Source organism: Neoarius graeffei, chromosome 15 (genome assembly GCF_027579695.1).
Source record: "Neoarius graeffei isolate fNeoGra1 chromosome 15, fNeoGra1.pri, whole genome shotgun sequence".
Taxonomy (NCBI): Eukaryota; Metazoa; Chordata; class Actinopteri; order Siluriformes; family Ariidae; genus Neoarius; species Neoarius graeffei.
The window spans coordinates 2,359,251-2,382,624 of NC_083583.1; the positions used below are offsets into that span (position 1 = coordinate 2,359,251).

At 46.2% G+C, this 23,374-nt stretch overlaps 1 protein-coding gene across 2 annotated transcripts in view; it reads right to left on the reverse strand.

The window, feature by feature from the left end:
* Positions 1-2,688: 2,688 nt before the first annotated feature.
* Positions 2,689-23,374, reverse strand: part of dok4 (docking protein 4) — a 129,472-nt gene continuing 108,786 nt past the window's right edge. Inside the window, exons 3-9 of one of the 2 annotated variants that reach the window (XM_060940395.1) lie at positions 18,832-18,939; positions 18,016-18,130; positions 15,349-15,468; positions 14,030-14,219; positions 13,182-13,320; positions 12,953-13,070; positions 2,689-2,846 (exon numbers count right to left, since the gene is read on the reverse strand). In XM_060940395.1, the coding sequence (XP_060796378.1) occupies positions 2,758-2,846; positions 12,953-13,070; positions 13,182-13,320; positions 14,030-14,219; positions 15,349-15,468; positions 18,016-18,130; positions 18,832-18,939 (879 nt within the window). In that variant the 3' untranslated portion in view covers positions 2,689-2,757. Of the gene's footprint in view, positions 2,847-12,952; positions 13,071-13,162; positions 13,321-14,029; positions 14,220-15,348; positions 15,469-18,015; positions 18,131-18,831; positions 18,940-23,374 lie in introns of both variants that reach the window. The other variant, XM_060940396.1, reaches the window with a different exon arrangement.

The following is a 23,374-nucleotide window of genomic DNA, read 5'->3' on the forward strand; positions in this document are numbered from 1 at the left end:
GGATGATGGTGAAAACAGCAAAGTGTGTAGCATTAGTCATGGACTTCTGAGGGAAGAAAATCTCTCTGAATGATTCAGGACTGAAATCATCAGAGACAGGTTTCAAGTCACAAAACATCTTCCAAAACCGAAGCTTTGTCTCTTTTAGAAATATGAAACATGAGAAGAGTGAAATAGTCGACATTTAAAGTTAAACTCCACCCTGAAACACAGGAAACATGTTTAGAATGAAATATTTGTGGGGAGTTTCGTGGTTCTGGTGCTGGATTGTTGTTATTCCTGTGAGAAGTTCACAGTTGTGTGTGGCTCTGATGTCACAGTGGGCGTGGTTATTGTTATTGTGATTGTTATTGCTTGTGTAGTTACAGTGGAGTGTATGAGGAAAAAAATCTCAATGATCTCAAATATCAGTGATAACCGTCAGGGGTCAGGGGTCAGTCTGAGCTCCGAAAAACACATCTATTGTGACTCAACTCTTCAATTTTCCAGCAATGTTTTATGTCATATGAAGGAGAAATCCATTGTAGATGTCGTGGAGACGTTGAAACAAACGTTGGACTCAAAGTCCCAGAATGCAACACAGCGATAGGACACAAGATTCGTTAGTGATGGAGGAGATGACGAGTGGTGGCGATGGTGCTGAAGGCTGATCTGTTTGAGCAGAGGATACAGATGAGGAGGTGAGACAGCTGGGCAGACTAACGCTACGTTCACACTGCAAGGCTTAATGCTCAATTCCGATTTCTTTGTGAAATCCGATTTTTTTGTGAGGTCATTCACATTAACAAATATATGCGACTTGTATGAGATCCTCAGTATGAACGAAAAGCGACCTAAAAGTGTTCCGCATGCGCATTGCAGGATACGACGACGTCACACGCAGTGAGCACGGCCAGTGTTTACGGAAGTAAAACCGCCCGGTTGCGGTATGACTCATCCAATCTAGCTTGAATAGCTGCATCCCCCCAAATGGAAATCAGCTCCCTAACCTCTGCGTCCTTCCATTGAGAAGATTCTGAACCTTCACAGCCCGAAGCGTCCCTCGCATTGATGTCATGCGCAGGGGCGCAGATACGTTTTTTGAACTGGGGGGGACAAAGCAAACCAACCCCAACCCCGATATGCCTGTCAAACTTGTTGTTAGTAACCATAGCAACCAAGCTCGAGCTCACAACCTGTGCAGTCTGTGCAGCTCAACCAACCGAATATCAGTCTTTGTTTTGTTTTATGTGAGTTGTTGCAACTATGTATACACTGCTGTGCACCTCAATAAACCGAATGGTAATTAGTCTTTTGATTTTTCCGTGAGGTTTGCCTTATGCAAAGAAAGACAGCATAGACGTTTTTTCCTCCCTATAAGTGGGGGGACCGAACGAGGTGAATTTAAATATGACTCGTCCCACCCTCTATCTGCGCCCGTGATTATGCGCCATGTTGTTGTAACTTCTTTTGAGAGACCCGCCGCCTACTTCAGTGCAGAATAGTGACGTTTGTGGCTTGTTGATGACGTGTAAGTCGGATGAATGCGACCTGGCAGTTCAGACTGAAGTCGCATATGAAAAGAGCGGATAGGGATCGGAATTAGGACCACATATCCAAACGGCCTGGGTCGGATTTGAAAAAATCGGATCTGTGTCGTTCATATTGTCAATAAAAGATCGGATACAGGTCACATATGGGCGAAAAGATCGGATTTGAGTCACTTCAGCCTGCAGTGTGAACGTAGCCTAAAGGACTAAAGCGCCGCTGCATCGCTCTCTTTAGGGCTGAATCTCACTGCACCAAATCAGCTGGAAGTCCAGCAGCATTGTGGGTAATGTGGGAAAAGTGTAACTACTGTGAAAACAGACCAACATGTCAGTAAATGTGTGTGTGAATGGTGGTGTTCAGGGCGGAGTTTTCCTTTAAGTGCGTCCCAAAACCGTTCTCATTGTGTTTGGATGATTAATGTAAATACAGAAATTCAGTCAAGCTGTAACTGAAATCCTCATCGTCCCACACATTGTGCATCAGTGAATGGATTAGGACAAATCTCACTGCTGTGGTCCTCAGAAGGTCATTTGGACAGATCTCCTTCAAAAAGTCTTCATGACTGCACCACTGCGCAGTCACAGGCCCAACATGCAACACGTTCTCGAGAAGACTGGAAGGGACGAGTTTATCTTATGATGAAAAGAAAAACAGGAGGACAGGTGGTGTGTTCCAGAGTCCCTCAAGTGTCCCAGGTAACCCGTGAAATCCTGCCACCTCCTCAGATTCCATCTCAGGCAAATCTCACAAACCATTCTACAGTTTAAATGGAAGCCTACTCTAGCTCTGCGTGTTCTTCTACTCATCCTCGGCAGTAAACAAAGTGATCTACACTAAACACAGCCCTGCTACTAATCTCAAAACTGTTCCACAGTCAAACAGGACATGCACTAACGACACACAGACACACGGACAGAGATACTGATCATTGTGCATGTGATAGAGAGAGATACAGTGCCGTTCTAACGCTAAAGCCCCGCCCCCTTTTCCAACATGTGCCTCTATTGTTCTGTAAAAGATCTGATCTGAATATTCTGTAGTTCACGTTTCACAGTGCGTTCCCTCTCAGGACGCGTCTCCAGTCACAGGGACTGACTCGGACATCGGGGCGTCACAGATCTGCCCCCGATGCAGGGACAGCGGACGTGAAGAGGGCAGAGGACGGTGTGGAGGAAGGTTCAGGCCCGAGACCTGAAGGTGAGTCTGTGAAGCTGCTCGTTGGCCGGGTTAAGTGGAGAAGTGCGCTGGGCGTTTGTGGTGCTCTGTGGAGAACAGGTCCGATTCGGCTCCTGACTGAGACGCCGTGAACATCTCACCTACAAACACAGACAGCACGGGGTTTAGGAGGTGTGGTGAGGGAACAAACTGGTGGTTTACAGCAGTCGAAATGAAGTGCTGAGAGAAATTTGTGACCTGTAGAGATCAAGGAAAAAAATTTTTTTTCCAGTTGAGCAAAACTACAAAGGTGACTGAGGTGTTTATTTTAAAATGATCTGATTACGATGTTTCGCTCACAGGCCCTCTGTCTGTCTGTCTGTCTGTCTGTCTGTCTGTCTGGGTTCCATCTTTAACGTGAAAAAAAAAAGTGTTATATAAATTAACTTTATTAATAATATTCACATTTACAAACAGAGACTGATTTAGCTTAATTGATGCTAATTTATGAGTAATAATGTTCAGTGATGCACCTGCATTAATAATGACATCACTTCACTTGCTTTGTTACTTCCAGTTACTGTAACATTGCTGTTTGTTCATTTAAGTCTTGCTGAGACGTTGTTACTTGGTTAAAGATGCCAGAGGAAGCTGGATTTAGCTCGGCACTGCTGAGAAAGGAGAGTTCGGGACATGAACCTGACACACTGAAGCACAAACACTGCCATCTCCTCCTTCAAAGGGAAATTCTGCACGTATTAAAGCAAGCGCCAAAACCAGGCCAACTCCAAAATCCTGGAGTATTTCAGAACGGCTGAGAATCATTATTATTCACACCCCAAAATTTGCAATAACCAGCCCATGTTCTCGCCCAGGATGTATTACTTCTGCTTCCGGCGCCAGTCCCAGTGGCCGCCTCGTCAGTAGCTCTGTCCTAAACTTCCTTCAAGATTTAGTTGTAAAATAAAATATCTTTTACCTGAAAGTAACCAATAAAATTCACCTGGTGGAAGAGAGACATTTCACTGAAGAGGAAAGGATGCAGAATGTGAAAGATGGATTTGCTTCTGTTAACAGACTCTATGAGAAGGTGGGTCACTGTGACCTCACTGCTTATAAAAAATATTGTGGGAGTGTTACAGGGCAGAACCGCCTCGCTGCTTTTAACTGTCACCTGGTCAGATCTGGGAAAAAAAACAGTCATCTTGTACGACATCATAAGTTGGGAGACATTAGCTGCTCTGTCACTGTCACTCTGCTGCCATCACTCTGACAGTGACTGCGACACTCTGTCACGCCGTCACCATTGCCCTGACGCACCGTCACCGTCGCCCTGTCGCACCGTCACCCTGATGCGCCGTCACCGTCGCCCTGATGCACAGACACCGTGGCTCTGTCGCGCCGTCACCGTCGCTCTGACGCGCCATCACCCTGATGCGCCATCACCGTCGCTCTGTCGCCGTCGCTCTGTCGTGCCGTCACCGTCGCTCTGTCGTGCCGTCACCGTCGCTCTGTCGTGCCGTCACCGTCGCTCTGATGCACAGTCACCGTCGCTCTGTCGTGCCGTCACCGTCGCTCTGTCGTGCCGTCACCGTCGCTCTGTCGTGCCATAACCGTCGCTCTGTCGTGCCGTCACCGTCGCTCTGTCGTGCCGTCACCGTCGCTCTGATGCGCCGTCACCGTTGCTCTGTCGTGCCGTCACCGTCGCTCTAATGCACCGTCACCGTCGCTCTGATGCGCCGTCACCGTCGCTCTGATGCGCCGTCACCGTCGCCCTGTCGCACCGTCACCCTGATGCACCGTCACCGTCGCCCTGATGCACAGACACCGTGGCTCTGTCACGCCGTCACCGTTGCTCTGACGCGCCATCACCCTGATGCGCCATCACTGTCGCTCTGTCGCCGTCGCTCTGTCGTGCCGTCACCGTCGCTCTGTCGTGCCGTCACCGTCGCTCTGTCGTGCCGTCACCGTCGCTCTGTCGTGCCGTCACCGTCGCTCTGATGCGCCGTCACCGTCGCTCTGACGCGCCGTCACCGTCGCTCTGTCGTGCCGTAACCGTCGCTCTGATGCGCAGTCACCGTCGCTCTGATGTGCCGTAACCGTCGCTCTGATGCGCCGTCACCGTCGCTCTGTCATGCCGTCACCGTCGCTCTGAGGCACAGTCGCCGTCGCTCTGACACGCCGTCGCCGTCGCTCTGTCGCACCGTCGCCGTCGCGCCGTCGCCCTGTCGCGCCGTCGCCCTGTCGCCGTCGCTCTGTCATGCCGTCACCGTCGCTCTGAGGCACAGTCGCTGTCGCTCTGTCGCTCTGATGCGCCGTCGCTCTGATGCGCCGTCACCGTCGCTCTGTCATGCCGTCACCGTCGCTCTGAGGCACAGTCGCCGTCGCTCTGACGCGCCGTCGCCGTCGCTCTGTCGCACCGTCGCCCTGTCGCGCCGTCGCCCTGTCGCCGTCGCTCTGTCATGCCGTCACCGTCGCTCTGAGGCACAGTCGCCGTCGCTCTGAGGCACAGTCGCCATCGCTCTGTCGCACCGTCGCTGTCGCTCTGATGCGCCGTCGCTCTGATGCGCAGTCGCCGTCGCTCTGATGCGCAGTCGCCGTCGCTCTGATGCGCAGTCGCCGTCGCTCTGTCGTGCCATAACCGTCGCTCTGTCGTGCCGTCACCGTTGCTCTGATGCTCCGTCACCGTTGCTCTGTCGTGCCGTCACCGTCGCTCTGATGCGCCGTAATCGTCGCTCTGATGCGCCGTCACCATCGCTCTGTCCTGCCGTCACCGGCGACTGTGCCTCAGAGCGACGGCGACTGTGCCTCAGAGCGACGTCGCTCTGAGGCACAGTCGCCGTCGCTCTGACGCGCCGTCGCTCTGTCGCACCGTCACCGTCGCCGTCGCTCTGTCGCGCCGTCGCTCTGATGCGCCGTCGCTCTGATGCGCCGTTGCTCTGATGCGCAGTCGCAGTCGCTCTGACGCTCCGTCGCACCATCGCCGTCGCGCCGTCGCCCTGACGCGCCGTCGCCCTGACGCGCCGTCGCTCTGTCGTGCCGTCGCCCTGACGCGCCGTCGCTCTGTCGCGCCGTCGCCCTGTCGCGCCGTCGCCGTGATGCGCCGTCGCTCTGATGCGCAGTCGCTCTGATGCGCCGTCGCTCTGATGCGCCGTCGCTCTGATGCGCCGTCGCTCTGATGCGCAGTCGCCGTCGCTCTGATGCGAAGTCGCCGTCGCTCTGTCGTGCCGTCACCGTCGCTCTGATGCTCCGTCACCGTCGCTCTGTCGTGCCGTAACCGTCGCTCTGATGCACAGTCACCGTCGCTCTGTCGTGCCGTCACCGTCGCTCTGATGCTCCGTCACCGTCGCTCTGTCGTGCCGTAACCGTCGCTCTGATGCACAGTCACCGTCGCTCTGTCGTGCCGTCACCGTCGCTCTGATGCGCCGTAATCGTCACTCTGATGCGCCGTCACCGTCGCTCTGTCCTGCCGTCACCGTCGCGCTGAGGCACAGTCCCCGTTGCTCTGAGGCACAGTCCCCGTCGCTCTGAGGCACAGTCGCCGTCGCTCTGTTGCACCGCCGCCATCGCTCTGTCGTGGTGTAACCGTCGCTCTGATGCGCCGTCACCGTCGCTCTGTCGCGCCGTCCTGATGCGCCGTCACCGTCGCTCTGTCGCGCCGTCGCTCTGATGCGCCGTCACCGTCGCTCTGATGCGCCGTCACCGTCGCTCTGATGCATCGTCACCGTCGCTCTGTCGTGCCTTAACCGTCGCTCTGTCATGCCATAACCGTTGCTCTGTCGTGCTTTGATGCACCGTCGCTCTGATGCACCGTCGCCGTCGCTCTGATGCGCAGTCGCCGTCGCTCTGTCGTGCCATAACCGTCGCTCTGTCGTGCAGTCACCGTCGCTCTGATGCTCCGTCACCGTCGCTCTGTCGTGCCGTAACCGTCGCTCTGATGCACAGTCACCGTCGCTCTGTCGTGCCGTCACCGTCGCTCTGATGCGCCGTAATCGTCGCTCTGATGCGCCGTCACCGTCGCTCTGTCCTGCCGTCACCGTCGCTCTGAGGCACAGTCACCGTCGCTCTGAGGCACAGTCGCCGTCGCTCTGAGGCACAGTCGCCGTCGCTCTGTCGCACCGCCGCCGTCGCTCTGTCGTGGTGTAACCGTCGCTCTGTCGCGCCGTCACCGTCGCTCTGTCGCGCCGTCACCGTCGCTCTGATGCGCCGTCACCGTCGCTCTGTCGTGCCTTAACCGTCGCTCTGTCGTGCCATAACCGTCGCTCTGTCATGCCATAACCGTTGCTCTGTCGTGCTTTGATGCGCCGTCACCGTCGCTCTGTCGTGCCGTCACCGTCGCTCTGTCGTGTCGTAACGTCGCTCTGATGCGCCGTCACCGTCGCTCTGTCGTGCCGTCGCTCTGCTGTGCCGTCACCGTCGCGCTGTCACCGTCGCGCCGTCACCGTCGCTCTGTCGCGCCGTCACCGTTGCTCTGATGCACAGTCACCGTCGCTCTGTCGTGCCGTTACCGTTGCTCTGACGCGCCGTCACTCTGTCGCGGCTGTCACTGTTGCTCCATTGGATTATTACTATGTCCTTCTGTTGATATCCTCTCTTTTGTAAGTATGTATCTATCTATTTATCGATCTGCACAGCTGAACCTTCAACAGTTCTGCAGGTATTGTGAAGAACAAAACAACAACAAATGCACTGAGGGAATCTTCAGCTTTCTTTCCATATCAAAGCGACATCGAAACTGAGGCGGAAAGCTGGTGGGAGACGCAGCGGAGCACTTCTGTGACTTTGGAGACACATCTTTTGACCAGAATGAGCTGCTACACATCAGGGGCTCAACACTGCAAAATAACCTTCCGGAGTTTGCATGTACACCCGCGGAAATTCTCCGGAGAAGCTCACCAAGGGAACCTTCAACATTTTTTCCGGATCAAAACAACACCGAGACAGAGAGCTCATGGGAGAGATGGCGGTGAGCTTCAGAGACGTGGCTTTTGACCGATGTTCACTGGTGTACTTCTCTCCAACCTGTGCTCACTCGGCAAAAAAAGCGGATGAATTGAAACTGCTGATAAGAACAACGAAGGACTTTTCAACTACATCTGCTTTCTGCTTCAGAGAGGCGTAGTTAAATGAAACTATTCCTGACGCTGCGGTGGCGCTCCCTGGCTTTCGCTGCACAGAGCGGACCGCGACCCCACTCTCATTCAGAGAACCTCAAACCAAGGGGGAAGTAGCTAACTGTGCTTTGTGATTTTATCCACTGTGTCACGGTTGAAGCCAGATCATCCTAGATTGAAAGTTTCCTAGTGAGCGAACAACTTTAATTTACTTTGTGGTGTTTTCAAGATTAAAAGCAAGTAGCAAGTACTGTATGTGAAACATTAGCTACTAGCAAGCTCCGAGTAGATAGCATTGCTAACTAGACAGTATGATGACTTCGTTTAAGTCATACTTACCAACTCTACCGATTCACGCGGCAGTCTCCTGATTCTGACAGCTGAATCACGCCTACCGATTTTAGTTCCAAAAAATACCGTGTTAGAAAATAATCAGTGAACACTGTTGGATTCGCTCTTCTGAGCTCACTTCAGCTGTTTTCAGTGTGAAAGCGTCAGATTAATTGAAGCCGAGAGCCAATGGAACGGCATGATGATGTTTAATCTAAACTGTATTACTCTATCGCGCCATTCCATTGGTTCTCGTTATGGTTCTAGCCAATCAGCAGTGAGCTCACATAAAGTAAGAAATCGTGCCAGCATTGATGTGTAAAAACCAAACACGCACCATTGATAACAAACAAGAGAAAAAACAAGTCAGTCGCTATGACAAGTTCAAGGTGAATTGGTCATCAGATCATTCAGCATCAAAGCATCGAGGCGAGGTGAGAAGTAGCATTCCGGGAGGTACATCGGTTCAAATTCCCGATCAGTTTTCTTCAAACATGGCACTCAGAATGCAGGAGAATGCACCAGTTTACACCGTAAACACCGCAGCAGCTGTGTCCATGGTCACGCCCCAACGACGCACACCCGCTGCAAACCAGCCAATCAGAGCAGAGCTCATCATCCTATTGATGATCCCAACAAAAAAGGGAAAGCAGCTCATTTCATTCTGGGGACAAATCATAGGGTGGTAAAAACCACATCTGGTCATTTTTTTTACTCCGACCAGATTCACATACCATCTACGGTATTTAGATATTAGAGAAAATTTTAATCCTGAATGAATGCATTCTCTGGCACCTTTAAAGAGGTCCTGCACAGTTAAATGTGGTTTTAGAGCTGTAAACTAAATGATATGCCTGTACTGTCCTGAAACCCAGCAATGATGGAGTTTATATCGACAAAATTACCATTTTTATAAAAATCAGCAATTTAAGGGTTGAAAATGGCTCCAAACAGCATCGACTGGATAAAATCATCCTGAACCCTGTAAGGCTGATGCTGATGTAAAGTCGACCATTTGGTACTCCTCCACGTCATGAAATGTGTGTGTGTGTGTATGCACACACACACACACACACAAACACACACACACATATATACATATATATACACACATACAGGAGTCATTCTAGAATTCGGGCTACATTTCGCGTCTCTGAAATAAACCTTTTGTTATTTTCCATAAAATAAATATTTATTGAATCAGTTTTGAACAATAAAGAAAATTATGACAAACTTTCACCAACAGCGATGCTTGATGTCCATTTTAGACCCAATTTATCCATAAAACATTAACTGACTCCCACCCCTCCCCCCACATTATTGTCCGTCTTTGACTCCTGATTCATCCATTCAACTCCAATAAACAGGAAGTGATTCAGTCTTGTTTTTAGGGGCTTATTTTATTAACTGTTATAAAATCAATTGCGTAGAAAGTCTATTTTCTGTATTTGTGAAATTTTAGTCATATATATATATATATATATATATATATATATATATATATATATATTTTTTTTTTTTTTTAGTTGTCCCAACGTTCTTGTCAACTGCATAAAATCCACAAAGATATTTAATAATGCACATGACACCTGCACCGAGTGATGTCACTTCCTCTGGCAGGAAACTTCAGAAAGGCAGTGAGGCGTTCTGTTTCTTCTCTTGTTAATTTGAACAAAATGTTGAGGATTTTACATCAGCAGTAGATTAATTAATCGTCAACTCTGTTATTGTGATAATGGAATGAATCTCTCACTCATTTAAAATAATAATAATAATAAAGATTAAAATCCATAAAGTTGTTTTTATACGTGCCATGTGGGAGCTAGTTTGAGGTCAGCATGTGTAATTAAGACACAAAATGGCAGAAAATGTCAACTCTTAATTCTGTGAATGGATTACCCAGTTTAATGATAACAGAGTTGACAAGGACTAACAGAGTCGACACTTGAAATGTATCTGCAATTATAGAATTGGACACACACACACACACACACACACACACACATACATATATATATATACAGTGCTGAGCGTAAATGAGTGCACCCCCTTTGAAAAGTAACATTTTAAACAAGATCTCAATGAACACAAACAATTTCCAAAATGTTGACAAGACAAAGTTTAATATAACATCTGTTTAACTTATAACATGAAAGTAAATAATATAACTTAGATTACACATTTTTCAGTTTTACTCAAATTAGTGCAAAAATGAGTACACCCCACAACAAAAACTACTCCATCTAGCACTTTGTATGGCCTCCATGATTTTTAATGACAGCACCAAGTCTTCTAGGCATGGAATGAACAAGTTGGCGACATTTTGCAACATCAATCTTTTTCCATTCTTCAACAACGACCTCTTTTAGTGACTGGATGCTGGATGGAGAGTGATGCTCAACTTGTCTCTTCAGAATTCCCCAAAGAAAATAATTTCTTTACACCACAAAGGTGAAGGCTACAAGATGATCAGCAAAGCTTTACTTATCAGTCAGAATACTGTAGCGAAAGTGGTACAAAAATTTAAGAAAGATGGAACTGCAACCATCTCACAGAGACGTCCAGGTCGTCCACGGAAGTTAACACCTCGACAGGAGCGTCTTCTGATGAGAAGGGTTGAAGAAAATCGGCATGCAAGTTCACTGCAGTTATCTAAAGAAGTAGAAAGCCAAACTGGGGTGACTATTTCCCGTGACACAATACGGCGTACACTGCAGAGGAATGGCATGCATGGATGCCATCCATGAAAGAAGCCTCTCCTAAAGCCCAGGCACAAAAAAGCCCGCCTAGAGTTTGCCAGGGCCCATGCTGACAAAGATGAAGACTACTGGGACTCTATACTCTGGAGTGATGAGACCAAGATAAATGTTTTTGGAACTGATGGCTTCAAAACTGTATGGCATCGCAAAGGTGAGGAATACAAAGAAAAATGCCTGGTGCCTACAGTGAAACATGGTGGTGGCAGTGTCCTTATGTGGGGCTGCATGAGTGCTGCTGGTGTCGGGGAGCTGCATTTCACTGATGGCATCATGAATTCACAGATGTATTGCTGTATACTGAAAGAGAAGATGCTACCATCACTCCGTGCCCTTGGTCGTCATGCACTTTTCCAACATGACTAAACACACATCTAAGGCCACTGCTGGATTTCTGAAGAACAGGGTGAAAGTGATTCAGTGGCCAAGTATGTCTCCTGATCTGAACCCAATCGAACACCTATGGGGAATTCTGAAGAGACAAGTTGAGCATCGCTCTCCATCCAGCATCCAGTCACTAAAAGAGGTCGTTGTTGAAGAATGGAAAAAGATTGATGTTGCAAAATGTCGCCAACTTGTTCATTCCATGCCTAGAAGACTTGGTGCTGTCATTAAAAATCATGGAGGCCATACAAAGTACTAGATGGAGTAGTTTTTGTTGTGGGGTGTACTCATTTTTGCACCACCCTAATTTGAGTAAAACTGAAAAATGTGTAATCTAAGATATATTATTAACTTTACTTTCATGTTATAAGTTAAACAGATGTTATATTAAACTTTGTCTTGTCAACATTTTGGAAATTGTGTTCATTGGGATATTGTTTAAAATGTTGCTTTTCAAAGGGGGTGCACTCATTTATGCTCAGCACTGTATACAAGTTTATTGAGTGGGAGAAACTGTGCTCACTTTCAAATATACGCTGATCGAGACGCATCATTCACAGATGTTTACGCCCCACACCCCGCCCCCCCAGCCCCTTGCCTATTTTTTAAAATCATGCAGTGGGTGGAGTTACACTTTAACATCGCTATTAATTTAACTGTTACTTTAACATCACTGTTATTTTTGGTCAGCATCAGTGGTACATTGCGATTTTGTTGATATTGTTACGGTAACTTCATGATTACTTTGTTTTTCTTTGTCTTCATCGTCTTCTTTTGGCTGTTCCCGTTAGAGCTCTCCACAGCAGATAACGTCCCTCCGTCTCCTCCTGTCCTCTGTATCTTCTTCTGTCACACCAACCGTCCTCGTGTCCTCCTTTGCCACATCCATAAATCTCATTTTTGCTCTTCCTCTTTTCCTTCAACCTGCAACTCCATCTCCAGCATCCTTCTCCCTATATCCCCTGGATCTCTCCTCTGTACGTGTCCAAACCATCTCAATCTCGCCTCTCTCACTGTCTCCAAGTCGTCCTACACGCCCCGTCCCTCTAATATTCTCATTTCTAATCCTGTCCAACTTTGTCTCTCCCAGTGAGAATCTCAGCATCTTCAGCTCTGCTCCCTCCAGTTCAGCCTCCTGTCTTCGTGTCTCCAAAGCGAACACCATCACTGCTCTGACTGCTGTCTTCTACACTTTCACTCTTCTGTCACAGATCACTCCTGATCCTCTCCTCCATCCACTCCAACCTGCTCACACTCCCTCATTCACTTCTCTTCGACACTTGCCATTACTCTGTACAGCTGACCACAGACATTTGAACTCAATCGCTGTTACTTTGTTGCTTCACTGATATTCTTACTTTGTTAAAGTTACAGTTAATTTAAGAGTTAACTTTTACATCACTGTCTGTTACTTTGTTAAATGCCACTGATACTTTATTTCACTGAGACTGTTACTTTGGTGACATCGCTGATACTCTGTTACCTTACTGATATGTTGCTTGTTACTTTGTTAACACTGATAAAGTAACGGCATTGTTCTTGGATCCTTAGCTAAGCTTTGTCGACGGTGTTACTTTGTCGACGTCGCTGATGCTTTGTGTCTCCAGGACTTCTTGTATATTAATGTCAAAGCTCATGGTTTGTTAATCTTCAATTTTTCAGTAGCGGGATTCTTTTCCTTACCGTTACTCGAGTCCATGGCCCCCTGTGATCCTGTGATGTGGTGCCAGAAGGCACTGCGAGGCAGGATGGCTGTGGGTGTGCAGGGGAAGGAGTCTGGATCTGAGCCTTTGGATAATAGCTAACACAGCGGAGCATGAGGTCATGAGAGTTAGTATGGAATGTTTCATGTTTTTGGCAGCTTTAACAGATATTGATGGTAAGAAAACACACATGATGAAACGCTGCTCACCCTGCTGTTCTTCTCCATCTCCATGAGAACCTTCTTGTGCTGCTCGGCGATGGCCAGTGTGGAAGAGTGAACCCTTTGGTAGATCTGCTCACCTTCTCGTGTCTGGAACGTGTACAGACCTTCACCACTGTCACACATTCTAACACACACACACACACACACACACATTCCATCATTCTACTCGGCTGCCACGATATTGTGTTTCCTTCTGAAGGTAATGAGCCTGATGGTCACCAGGGGGCAGCACTCCACTGCATCATCCTGACTATTCTCCTTTCTTATCTTCGTCCTTTCAGGAGAATCCTGCAGGCCTTACAGATCTTCCTTTATGATTTGATCAACATAGCAGGAGGAGATAAGAATGCCACATTCTCCACTGAATTTCCTTTTCATCTTTTCACTCCATCTCTGTACGAGGTCCACAGTTCAATGGAGCTCGGTCACCTGGTACAGATCTACTGGTGTGATCATGTTCAGACGCCGACACTCTGATACAGTGATCTAAACATAATACAGGGTTCTCCACAAAGAACATGGAGCTAAGAAGATGATGTATGATGGGATCTGGACTGATGTCAGGAAGAAAGCTGCTCTCTCTCTCTCTCTCTCTCTCTCTCTCTCTCTCACACAGTCACTGTCTGTCTCTCTCACTCCTTCATTGTCTCTCTCTCTCTGTCTGTCTCTCTCTCTCTCACTGTCCGTCTCACTGTACAGTGGAAGTGAAGGAAAGCATGTTTCCATGTCCCTTTAAAAATCTCCCGAGGGTGTGCTCACACAGCAGAGTTCTGATGTTTTATGCAACCTCATGCACTCTTTATAACTCTGCCCCGCTCTCTCACGGTGCATACCTGCCAGCCTCGAAGGTGAAGCGGGTGGCGTCCCGGCCGTAGCGGCGCAGCGAGCAGAGCGGCCACGTGACCAGCTTTGTGCGAGGATTATGGATGTCCCATAAGTAGATGTTCTCGTGGGTGATCTGCATCATGCACTCTCCGTAGATGTCCAGGTTGGGACACGGCAGCAGAAACACGTTAAAACGTTCTGAAAACAACAAAATGAGAACGCGTGTCAAATTTCAGCTGAGGTTCTTCTCTCTACATCTGTGTGTGTGTGTGTGTGTGTGTGTGTGTGTGTGTGTGTGTGTGAGCACTTCAGACAATAATAAAGAACACAAACATTCCAAACTCATTTATAATGGAAGCGTAAGGGCAGATGTTGATCTTCAACTATTTTTTTGTCTTGACGCTTTCATGAGCTTATCATTTAAAGGTGTTTGTGTGTAAATGAAGCTGTAAATGTGTCATATTGCTCCTGTTTTACAGGGAAGAATGTGAGTTGTGTGGTTCTAATGGCGTTTGGATACCAGGAAAGTGGAAAGTAACCAGAACTACTTTTTACTGTTGGATAAAAATCCATTTTTATAAAGTCTGTCTGATCTGAACACTGCTCCTGCGGAACAGCACTTCAGCGTTCTCCCAACGTATGACGGTGTATTTGGAGCTGAAAAAAAAGGAGCATTTCTGGGATTAAAATCATAAAAGTACAGATAAACTGTTGGATATTCTACAAATTTATGAGCAAAAAACCTCAAATATTCTCTGAGACAACAATGACACGCTTCCTGGCTGCAGTGCATTCTGAGGAATGTAGTTGCAAATCTCGTCATGCGTTATTCTTTTATTCTCGCAGTCTTAATTTTTTTTTTTTAAGTGCATTTGATCATATATGCATGTAAAATGCACTATATAAGTAATAAACATTATTATTATTACTACTACTACTGTTATTATTTCGAGGAGGAAAGACGGCGTTTCCTGAAACTCTCGGCTCAGCCGTGGTGTCTGTGGTGTGCTGACACTGATTCGACCCTGCAAAGCGAACTGATCTGGTTTCTTGACCAAAAAAAAGAAAAAAAAAAACAGAAAACCCACCTCACAATATTTTTCTGATTTTTTTTCTTTGCAAATTTATAACTTTATAATCTCAGAGAATATCCGAGTTCTTTTCTCATAAATTTATGACTTTACTCTCAGAAATTCTGAGGGTTTTTTCCTTGGAATATTACCCCTCTCTCTCAGCTCTGTATTTCTTTCCTTCTTTCTGCTCCAGTGGCCCAAACACACTTTCGTACCAAAGCACTTATCACAACTTAAAATAACGCTGGACTGACCCGTGTGCTCACACTGAACTCCAGCTGCCAGAAGGTCCGGTTCTCCTAAACTGATGTCGTTCAGCCGTGTACCCAAACACTCAATGGTCAGGGTCTTAAACCACTCCTCAGCATCCAACTCTGTAGGACACGCAGAGGATACACACTCAAAATCATACAACACTGGATTTAGGAATATCGCCCTCTCTGGTAGAAAAGTGTCATTGCAAGCTCCTTGTGAAAGAATGTTTCTAATCCAGGGCTGTGACTCAAACCATGTACCATACATGTACCGGAGTGCATTCAGCAGAATACTGAGGCACTATTAGGATGTTATGTTACGGCCATTTTGTCAGTAGTCTAGTGAGTTAAAATACAGCAAAAATATCACCCGGTTTCTCTGGCTTTTTTGCTTTCAGTCTGTTTTTTGATCCTCTGATCTGTTCTTTTTATCAACTTGGCTAAAATCAGCTCTGTGTGACGCATTTAACAGTTATTCCATGAAATCGAGTCGTACATGAGCTGATGGTGCTACGCACCTCGTCACTGGAGTGGTCTATAATCCATGTACGGTGAGATTGAGTGGAATAACTGTTTTATTCTATCCACATTCACTGGATTTTGAGAAACAGAACATTTTTATATTTTTTGAAAATTCGATAAATAAAAATTTTATACAAAACATCCGACAAAATCATTTCCGCTTAGAATGTAAACAAACCGGTGAAATGACAGGAGCAATTTTTGAAAAATGCGATGATAATAATTCTTGAAAAATTAAAATAAAAATGACTTTTATTCCATATTTTGTTGCTTTTTTTGTATTTTCTTTTGGGGGGGGGGTTGTTTTCAAGTAGAGTAGGGCTGGGACGATTATCCGACGTAATTGACGTCGATTATAAAAATTATTCAATGTGGAATTTTAGTGTCGACACGTTGTGTAAAACCACACAGGGTAAATGTTCATAAAACAAAACCGGAACTTTCAAATAGGACCGTTTATATCAATCGTCTTTGGTTTAACCGGATACAAACGCAGAGCAAGGGCCGGGACAACGTGTTGACATAATTGATTACGTGAGTAATTTGCGTCTGCGTAATCTACTTGAGCAACATGGCTGCGTCTACCAGCAGTACAACGGAGCGTGTGGAGCAACACGGGGCAAAAAAGGCTCGCACACGGTCCTCCAAAGTTTGGGAATCCTTTAATCTTGACACCAACAGTGGGGTCGTCTGCAGACTCTGCAAAGCGCATGTGGCATCACTCGAGCACAAGTCATGCAGGAGCACATGAAGAGGAAACACCCTGGTGCAGCGAGTCAAGATGGCAGCAAAACTCCGCAAGTTCTGTTTGCTTTCTTTGCCTCTTCTCCACCCGAGCCTGGAAACGTTGCCACAGTCAACCCACTGATGTGTGTAATTTTTTTATATCACACTAAATTCTGCACCGCGACTGTAGCTGACGTTAATAACGCTGTTTTAGCCGTTTTATGTTTTCTTTCTGTTTACTTATTCCGTGAGTGAGTGAGTGAGTGAGCCAAATTATCGTTTACAACTATTTTCACAGAATGTAGCTTCCTTGCTCACTGATGGAAGCCTAACTATGAGCTCCCTTCGCCAGTGATCATAATGTTTCTCTAGTTTTGAAATCGTTCCGCCTTTTAGCAGCTATAGGCCGACTGAAGCAATTCATTAAGTAAAAAATATTGCAGTGATTATTAACTTCATCCTAGAGATAGAAATCCTATTGAATTTGAGGACCAATATCTCTGAATAGGTGCATGACACAACAGCAATAGTTTAGAAATTATATCATCAGGTTTCAAACTTGCTATCGTCATTATTCATGTGCATTATGTTCATCTTTTTAGGAGCAGACAAAGCAGTGTGGGGGATTTTTTTCATAAAAGGACCTCAAATCCCTGCGATCCCCAGATGGCTGCAGACCTTACTGACAGCACTTCACAGAGGATCGTAAAGGACACGAGACCCGTCTCCACTGTGGAAGGTCAAGGCCTCCGTGACATGATAAAAACATTTCACCCAGGGTCTGCACTTCCCTCCATCATCACTTCATGGATTTAACAGAGAAGTATTTGGCCATCACAGAGAAAGTGGAAGCTGCCCTCAGAAACGTCACATCTGAAATCTCACCAAAAGGTCTTGCTTTTTGAGTTTGGAAAGTGTTTTATTAAAGAATAACGCTCAGTGTGGTGTTTAAGAAATGTTTTAATAAATATTGAAATGTTAAAATGTCAGAGGGTTTTTTGTGTGTGTTGGACGGGGCAAATTGTTATATTAAATAACTAACTGGAAAATTATTGCAATAAAACTATTAGGTTAATCAAAATATTAGTCGTTAGATTAGTCGAATAGTTGAAAAAATAATCGCTAGTTTAATCATTTAAAGAATAATTGTTTGGGACAGCCCTAGAGTACAGTTTTTCTTTCGTCCTTGGTTGGTTCAGCAACATTCGCCGCCATTTTGTTTTAATCTCCTCACGGTATACAAGCTGATATCCTAGTAGTAGAGTAGCCAATCAGAGTGCATGATTGCTCATACCTAGTGAATGTGGAGAGAATAATCAATTAGATGTGAAGATGTAGGACATATCTGTATGTAGGCTGCTGTATGGTGTGTGTGTGTGTGTGTGTGTTTAGTCATACTCCTCCTCTCAGATGTTTTACCTGACTCGCAGGTGAACGTGCGTGACGTGTCATCAGTGAAGACGATGGCTACGGCCTGCCGCTTGGTGTCCCGCGGGAGTCTCGTCACGTTTTTAACGTTACTGATCTCCGTCACCTGCGGATATTTAGTAGATACAAATAAGATTCAGGTTTGTTTCTCGTCAGCCTATAGAGCAGACCTCAGGGTTTCTCCGTGATGAAGCTCAGCTGGATGCTGTATTTTTGTATCTAAAAGCTGCTGCTGTAATCATAAACACTGTGCTGTTGCTCTTCCCAGGACTCATTCACAATCTGCTCACACGGAACAGCCTGTAAACACACTCAGTGCTATTTATCTTCACTCTCTCCGTTCTGTTTTTGGTTCCTCTAAAGGTTTCTCCTTCATGTCGACTCAGGGGTTTTTCCTCACCGCTCTCTCCCTCTGGTTTGTTTATTAGTGATCTAAACCCACTCCATCCAGATTTCTGCAACACAAACGTCTTGATCAGGGCCGCGCGTCTCCTCACTTGCGTTGCTGGATCTCAGCGATACCTCAGATCAGACGTCTCCCTGTGAAGTCAATTTTATACATATTTCACTGCTTATTGAAGATATTTACTGTCTGTTCTGAACTTTATTGATACCGATGATAATCAGATCACATCTCACTAAATGAAAGGAGAAACACATGCTATTTTCAGAATGACCTTTTGCCATTTTTCTGACCACGTCCCTCCATCCTGCCCTCAAATCCGAGCCATGTTTTTAGTCAGTAATTGAGATTTCTGTTCACTTCCCACCGTCAGACATCAGGAAGTGTTTGTGATCGTGGTTTACCTTCGGACAGGCTCTGATGTAGGCCGATTTCTCATCAGGGTACTTTTCCAACCGGCGTGGCCCTTTACTGGAGGACTTCTTAAACACGAGCCAGCAGCGCCGATAGATCTGAAACACACACGCACAGATTACACACTGCACTGTTGATGAACCACTGATGTAAGAAGATTGAACATCACATTCTCCCTAGTTCACACTTTCCCTCAGCTCTAATGACGACACATGAGAAGATCTGAAGTTTTATTTTGAGTGCTGATCTGCTCCATACCTCACTAACATGAGAGCTACTTATTTAGAGTCAGATTCACTTATTTGTCCTTTCCCGGAGTATTTACATACACAGAAAGAAACGAGAGTGTTTCTCGTCAGCATAATAAAGTGCAATTAAAAAGCTAAATTATTCATTAAAGCTCGTTGGCTTTTCGATTTCATAAAATCGGTGAAATTTAGTTCCGTCTGAAATGTGGTGATTGTGATATCTGTTTATTTCTGTAATATCTCACAAAATATCAGGCCATTCTGTGACTGGGAAGTTATTTAATTTGAAGGGATTAAAGCAAATAATGTGCATGAAATCGCTCGCTTGGCGCAGTCGAGCAGACAGAGGAAGTCCGTGTGCGCATGCGCAGGTTTACCTTCTTCTTCTTCTTTTGGGTTTTACGGCAGCTGGCATCCACAGTGCTGCATTACTGCCATCTACAGGTTTCCCTTTGAGCGTGCACTGACAGTTCCATCATTCTGTCGCTAAACGAACAGCTGATCACACCGAGGTGCTCGCTGAGCGCCAATATTTATTAGTTTGGTCCTGCGTTTCCTTTCCTTCGTATAGAACATAACGTCTTTTCTTCTCACTTTCTTTCCGTTACTGTAGTCGCTCTTTCACGTTTCATTTGCACACTCACGTCCTCCATTTTTCTCTCCTGTTTCAAATTTGTATCCCACAATGCCTTGCGTGAACGGGGAAAGCCCACCACGTGATGCATGATGTAGTATCTTGTATTTGGTGAAGCAGGAAAAAATAGCAGAGAATTTAGGGCCACGTGGCTCTAAAGTCATTAATTGTTCTATTTAAAAAAAAAAAAGAATAAAATTGGAAGTCTGTGATTCGAATTCAGTAGCTTTCGGTCACTAAACAAAAATAATTAAGTGTTGGGGAAAATTATTTTTATGACCTAAACTTGAAAAATCTGAAAGGCAGTACAGCTTTAAAAAGTTAAATGATCAGTTATAAATTATCAATCTCTTAAAATAGGTCTAAAACAAGCATTCAAACACAAACAGTCTGATTGTTCTCACCACGCTGTACGAATCCTCACAGCTTTGTGAGGTCAGATGGAAAGATGCACAAATATTAATGTTCAGAAAATCAATGCACTGATTCAATACATATAAAATAAAATAAAATAAAGAGCTGCTCACAAATCAAAGAAACATTTACTGAGACAGAAACATGATGAAACCTACTGAAGATTTAAAGTGAGAGACAGAAACAAGGTCAGCTTTAATTAGGAATAATATAACTTTCAGTTTGGAAATAAAGTTGAAATATAGTTTAATTTCACAATGATCGAGTTACAGCTGACACACACACACACACACGGTTTTGGGGCAAAGATCTGCACACACACACACACACACACACACACACACACACACACACACAAAACAAAATAAAAAACAACGCATCAGCAGCGTGCATGAGAAAATGCTGCTTTGTTGCAGTTTAGAGACCGACTGAGGATTTAACGCACAGCTACTCGGAGTGTCGCTATAAAAACAACCATGAGCTCCACACACTCCGGAGCAGCCGTGTCTCTATCATTAAAAACGGCCTCTGATGTCCTTCAACAATCCAACCTGCAGTTACCACGGTAACCTCATTCTGAGGACACACACACACACACAGGCCTAGAACAATGCAGTCTCCTGTGTGTTGTTTCCTCGAATAAATTTTTTCCGCAGGACTAAAAATAAGTTGATGAACTTTTCATTACTGCTGAGAATGCAAAAGTGCAAACAGGCAAACTGAGACAGTTTCAGACACGAGACGTCATATCATACTTCAGGAGTGATAGGACATCTGTCTCAATCAGATAAACACACACACCCTTGGTGCAATGCAGATTAAACCTTCAGCACCACAAGAAGAAATCGTTCCTGCTCCTGACTGTTAGCTTTTACTGAAGAAAACATTAAAACGTTTTATTAAAAAAAAAAAAGGCTCGGCATCAGCGCTGATTCCTGACAGCTCATGAATGAAACATTAAAACTCCCAGTGTGGCGTAAAATCTCTCGAGTCGAGTTTTATAACAACAACGAAGTGGAAAGTTCAGGAAAATATTGTTTACAGAGTGAGCAGGAGATGGATTTCATGTTTGCATAATTTTGTCCCTGGAGGTTCAAGTAATCCTAGAGAGAGAGAGAGAGAGAGAGAGAGAGAGAGAGAGAGAGAGAGAGAGAGTGTGTGTGTGTGTGTGTGTGTGTAAAAGAGAAAGAAAAAAGTGTGTGAGTGTGTGTGAGAGAGAGAGAGAGAGAGAGAGAGAGAGATACAGAGAGAGAGAAAGTAAGTAAGTGTGTGTGTGTGTGTGTGTGTGTGTGTGTGTGTGAGAGAGAGAGAGAGAGAGAGAGAGAGAGACTCCTGACTCTGTGTGACTTCAGCTCGTCACACTGCAGCAATTAAAACCCAAACAGTGCCGTTTCAGCCTCGTCTCGTCTCGTCTCCACACGCTGCAGTGTGATGGTGTGATATTCTGTGATTCTGTCCTTATTCACATTTCGCTCAAATTGCAGCTCGTCATGTTCCTGAGAAATCATAAAGAAGAAGTGTAAACTCATCTGTCCTGAACACATGGGAGAACTTAAAGTTCCAGCTTCACTCTGCTTGTTACACAGTGCTGACACTGGAGACTCCTTCCAGAGATCTTACACACACACACACACGCTTCTCCTTCCAGTAAACTTCACCACATAATTGATCGATTTATCAGTGGAGCATCTGCTGTTCACGCCCCTGTGAACGAGTGGTTACTATAGAAACCATAACACAGTAGAACCAGTGTATTAATATAAGCATGCGCTCCTGAGACTCGTGCGGATGAACGCAGTGGACTCACAGCTACTCAGTTTTTTTTAAATGGACGTCCTGTGTGTAAATGTTTTCAGAAAGAGGATTGAGCTTAAACCTGTCTTACTACAAAGCTCCAGGAATCAATTAACGACCATCGCAGTTAAATTTAAACCCTCAGATGCACACGATTGCGCAGTGATCCCAGACATCACCATCCTGCGGAATTACAGTTACAGATTAAAACTGAGCTTAAAAAAAACCCGCTCACTGTTAACGTTCAGCTGGGATTAGAATAGAATGTCAAACTGTGTGTCACTTCCAAGAGAAGAGCGCAGCGAGAGATGAGCGGCTGTGGAGTAATTACGGCCTGAGAGCGGCACAGACGAGTGGAAAGACAACAGCGCTGAGAACAGCAGCAGAATTCTGATTAGACTGAGTGGAGCTCTGTGTCTGAGGAGCTTTCTGTGAGTGAGACAGACTTACTGAGAGAGGACACACAGACAAGCTGGGGACAGACAGGCAGGCAGGCAGACAGACAAGCTGGGGACAGACAGATAAGCCAGGGACAGACGAGCCACAAACAGACAGACAAGCTGGGGACAGACAGACAGACAGACAGACAGATAAACTGGGGAGACAGACAGACAGATGAGCTGGGGAGACAGACAGAGACAGACAAGCAGACAAGCTGGCAACAATCAGACAGACAGACAGACAGACAGACAGACAGACAAGCTGGGGACGGACAGACAGACAGACAGACAAGCTGGGGACAGACAGACAGACAGACAGACAGACAGACAAGCTGGGGACAGACAGACAGACAGACAGACAGACAGACAAGCTGGGGATGGACAGATGGAGACAGACAGAAAAACAGACAGATAAGCTGGGGACAGAGACAGGGGGACAGAGACAGACAGACAGACGAGCTGGGGACAGACAGATAGATGAGCCAGAGACAGACAAGCTGGGGACAGACAGACAGACAGACAGACAAGCTGGGGACGGACAGACAGACAGACAAGCTGGGGGGGGACGGACAGACAGACAGACAGACAGACAAGCTGGGGACGGACAGACAGACAAGCTGGGGACAGACGGACAGACAAGCTGGGGACAGACAGACAGACAAGCTGGGGACGGACAGATGGAGACAGACAGAAAAACAGACAGATAAGCTGGGGACAGAGACAGGGGGACAGAGACAGACAGACAGACAGACAGACAGACAGACAGACAAGCTGGGGACAGACAGATAGATGAGCCAGAGACATACAGACAGACAGACAGACAGACAGACAGACAAGCTGGGGACGGACAGACAGATGGACGGACGGACAGACAGACAGACAGACAGACAAGCTGGGGACAGACAGACAGACAAGCTGGGGACAGACAGACAGACAGACAGACAGACAGACAGACAAGCTGGGGACAGACAAGCTGGGGACAGACAGACAAGCTGGGGACAGA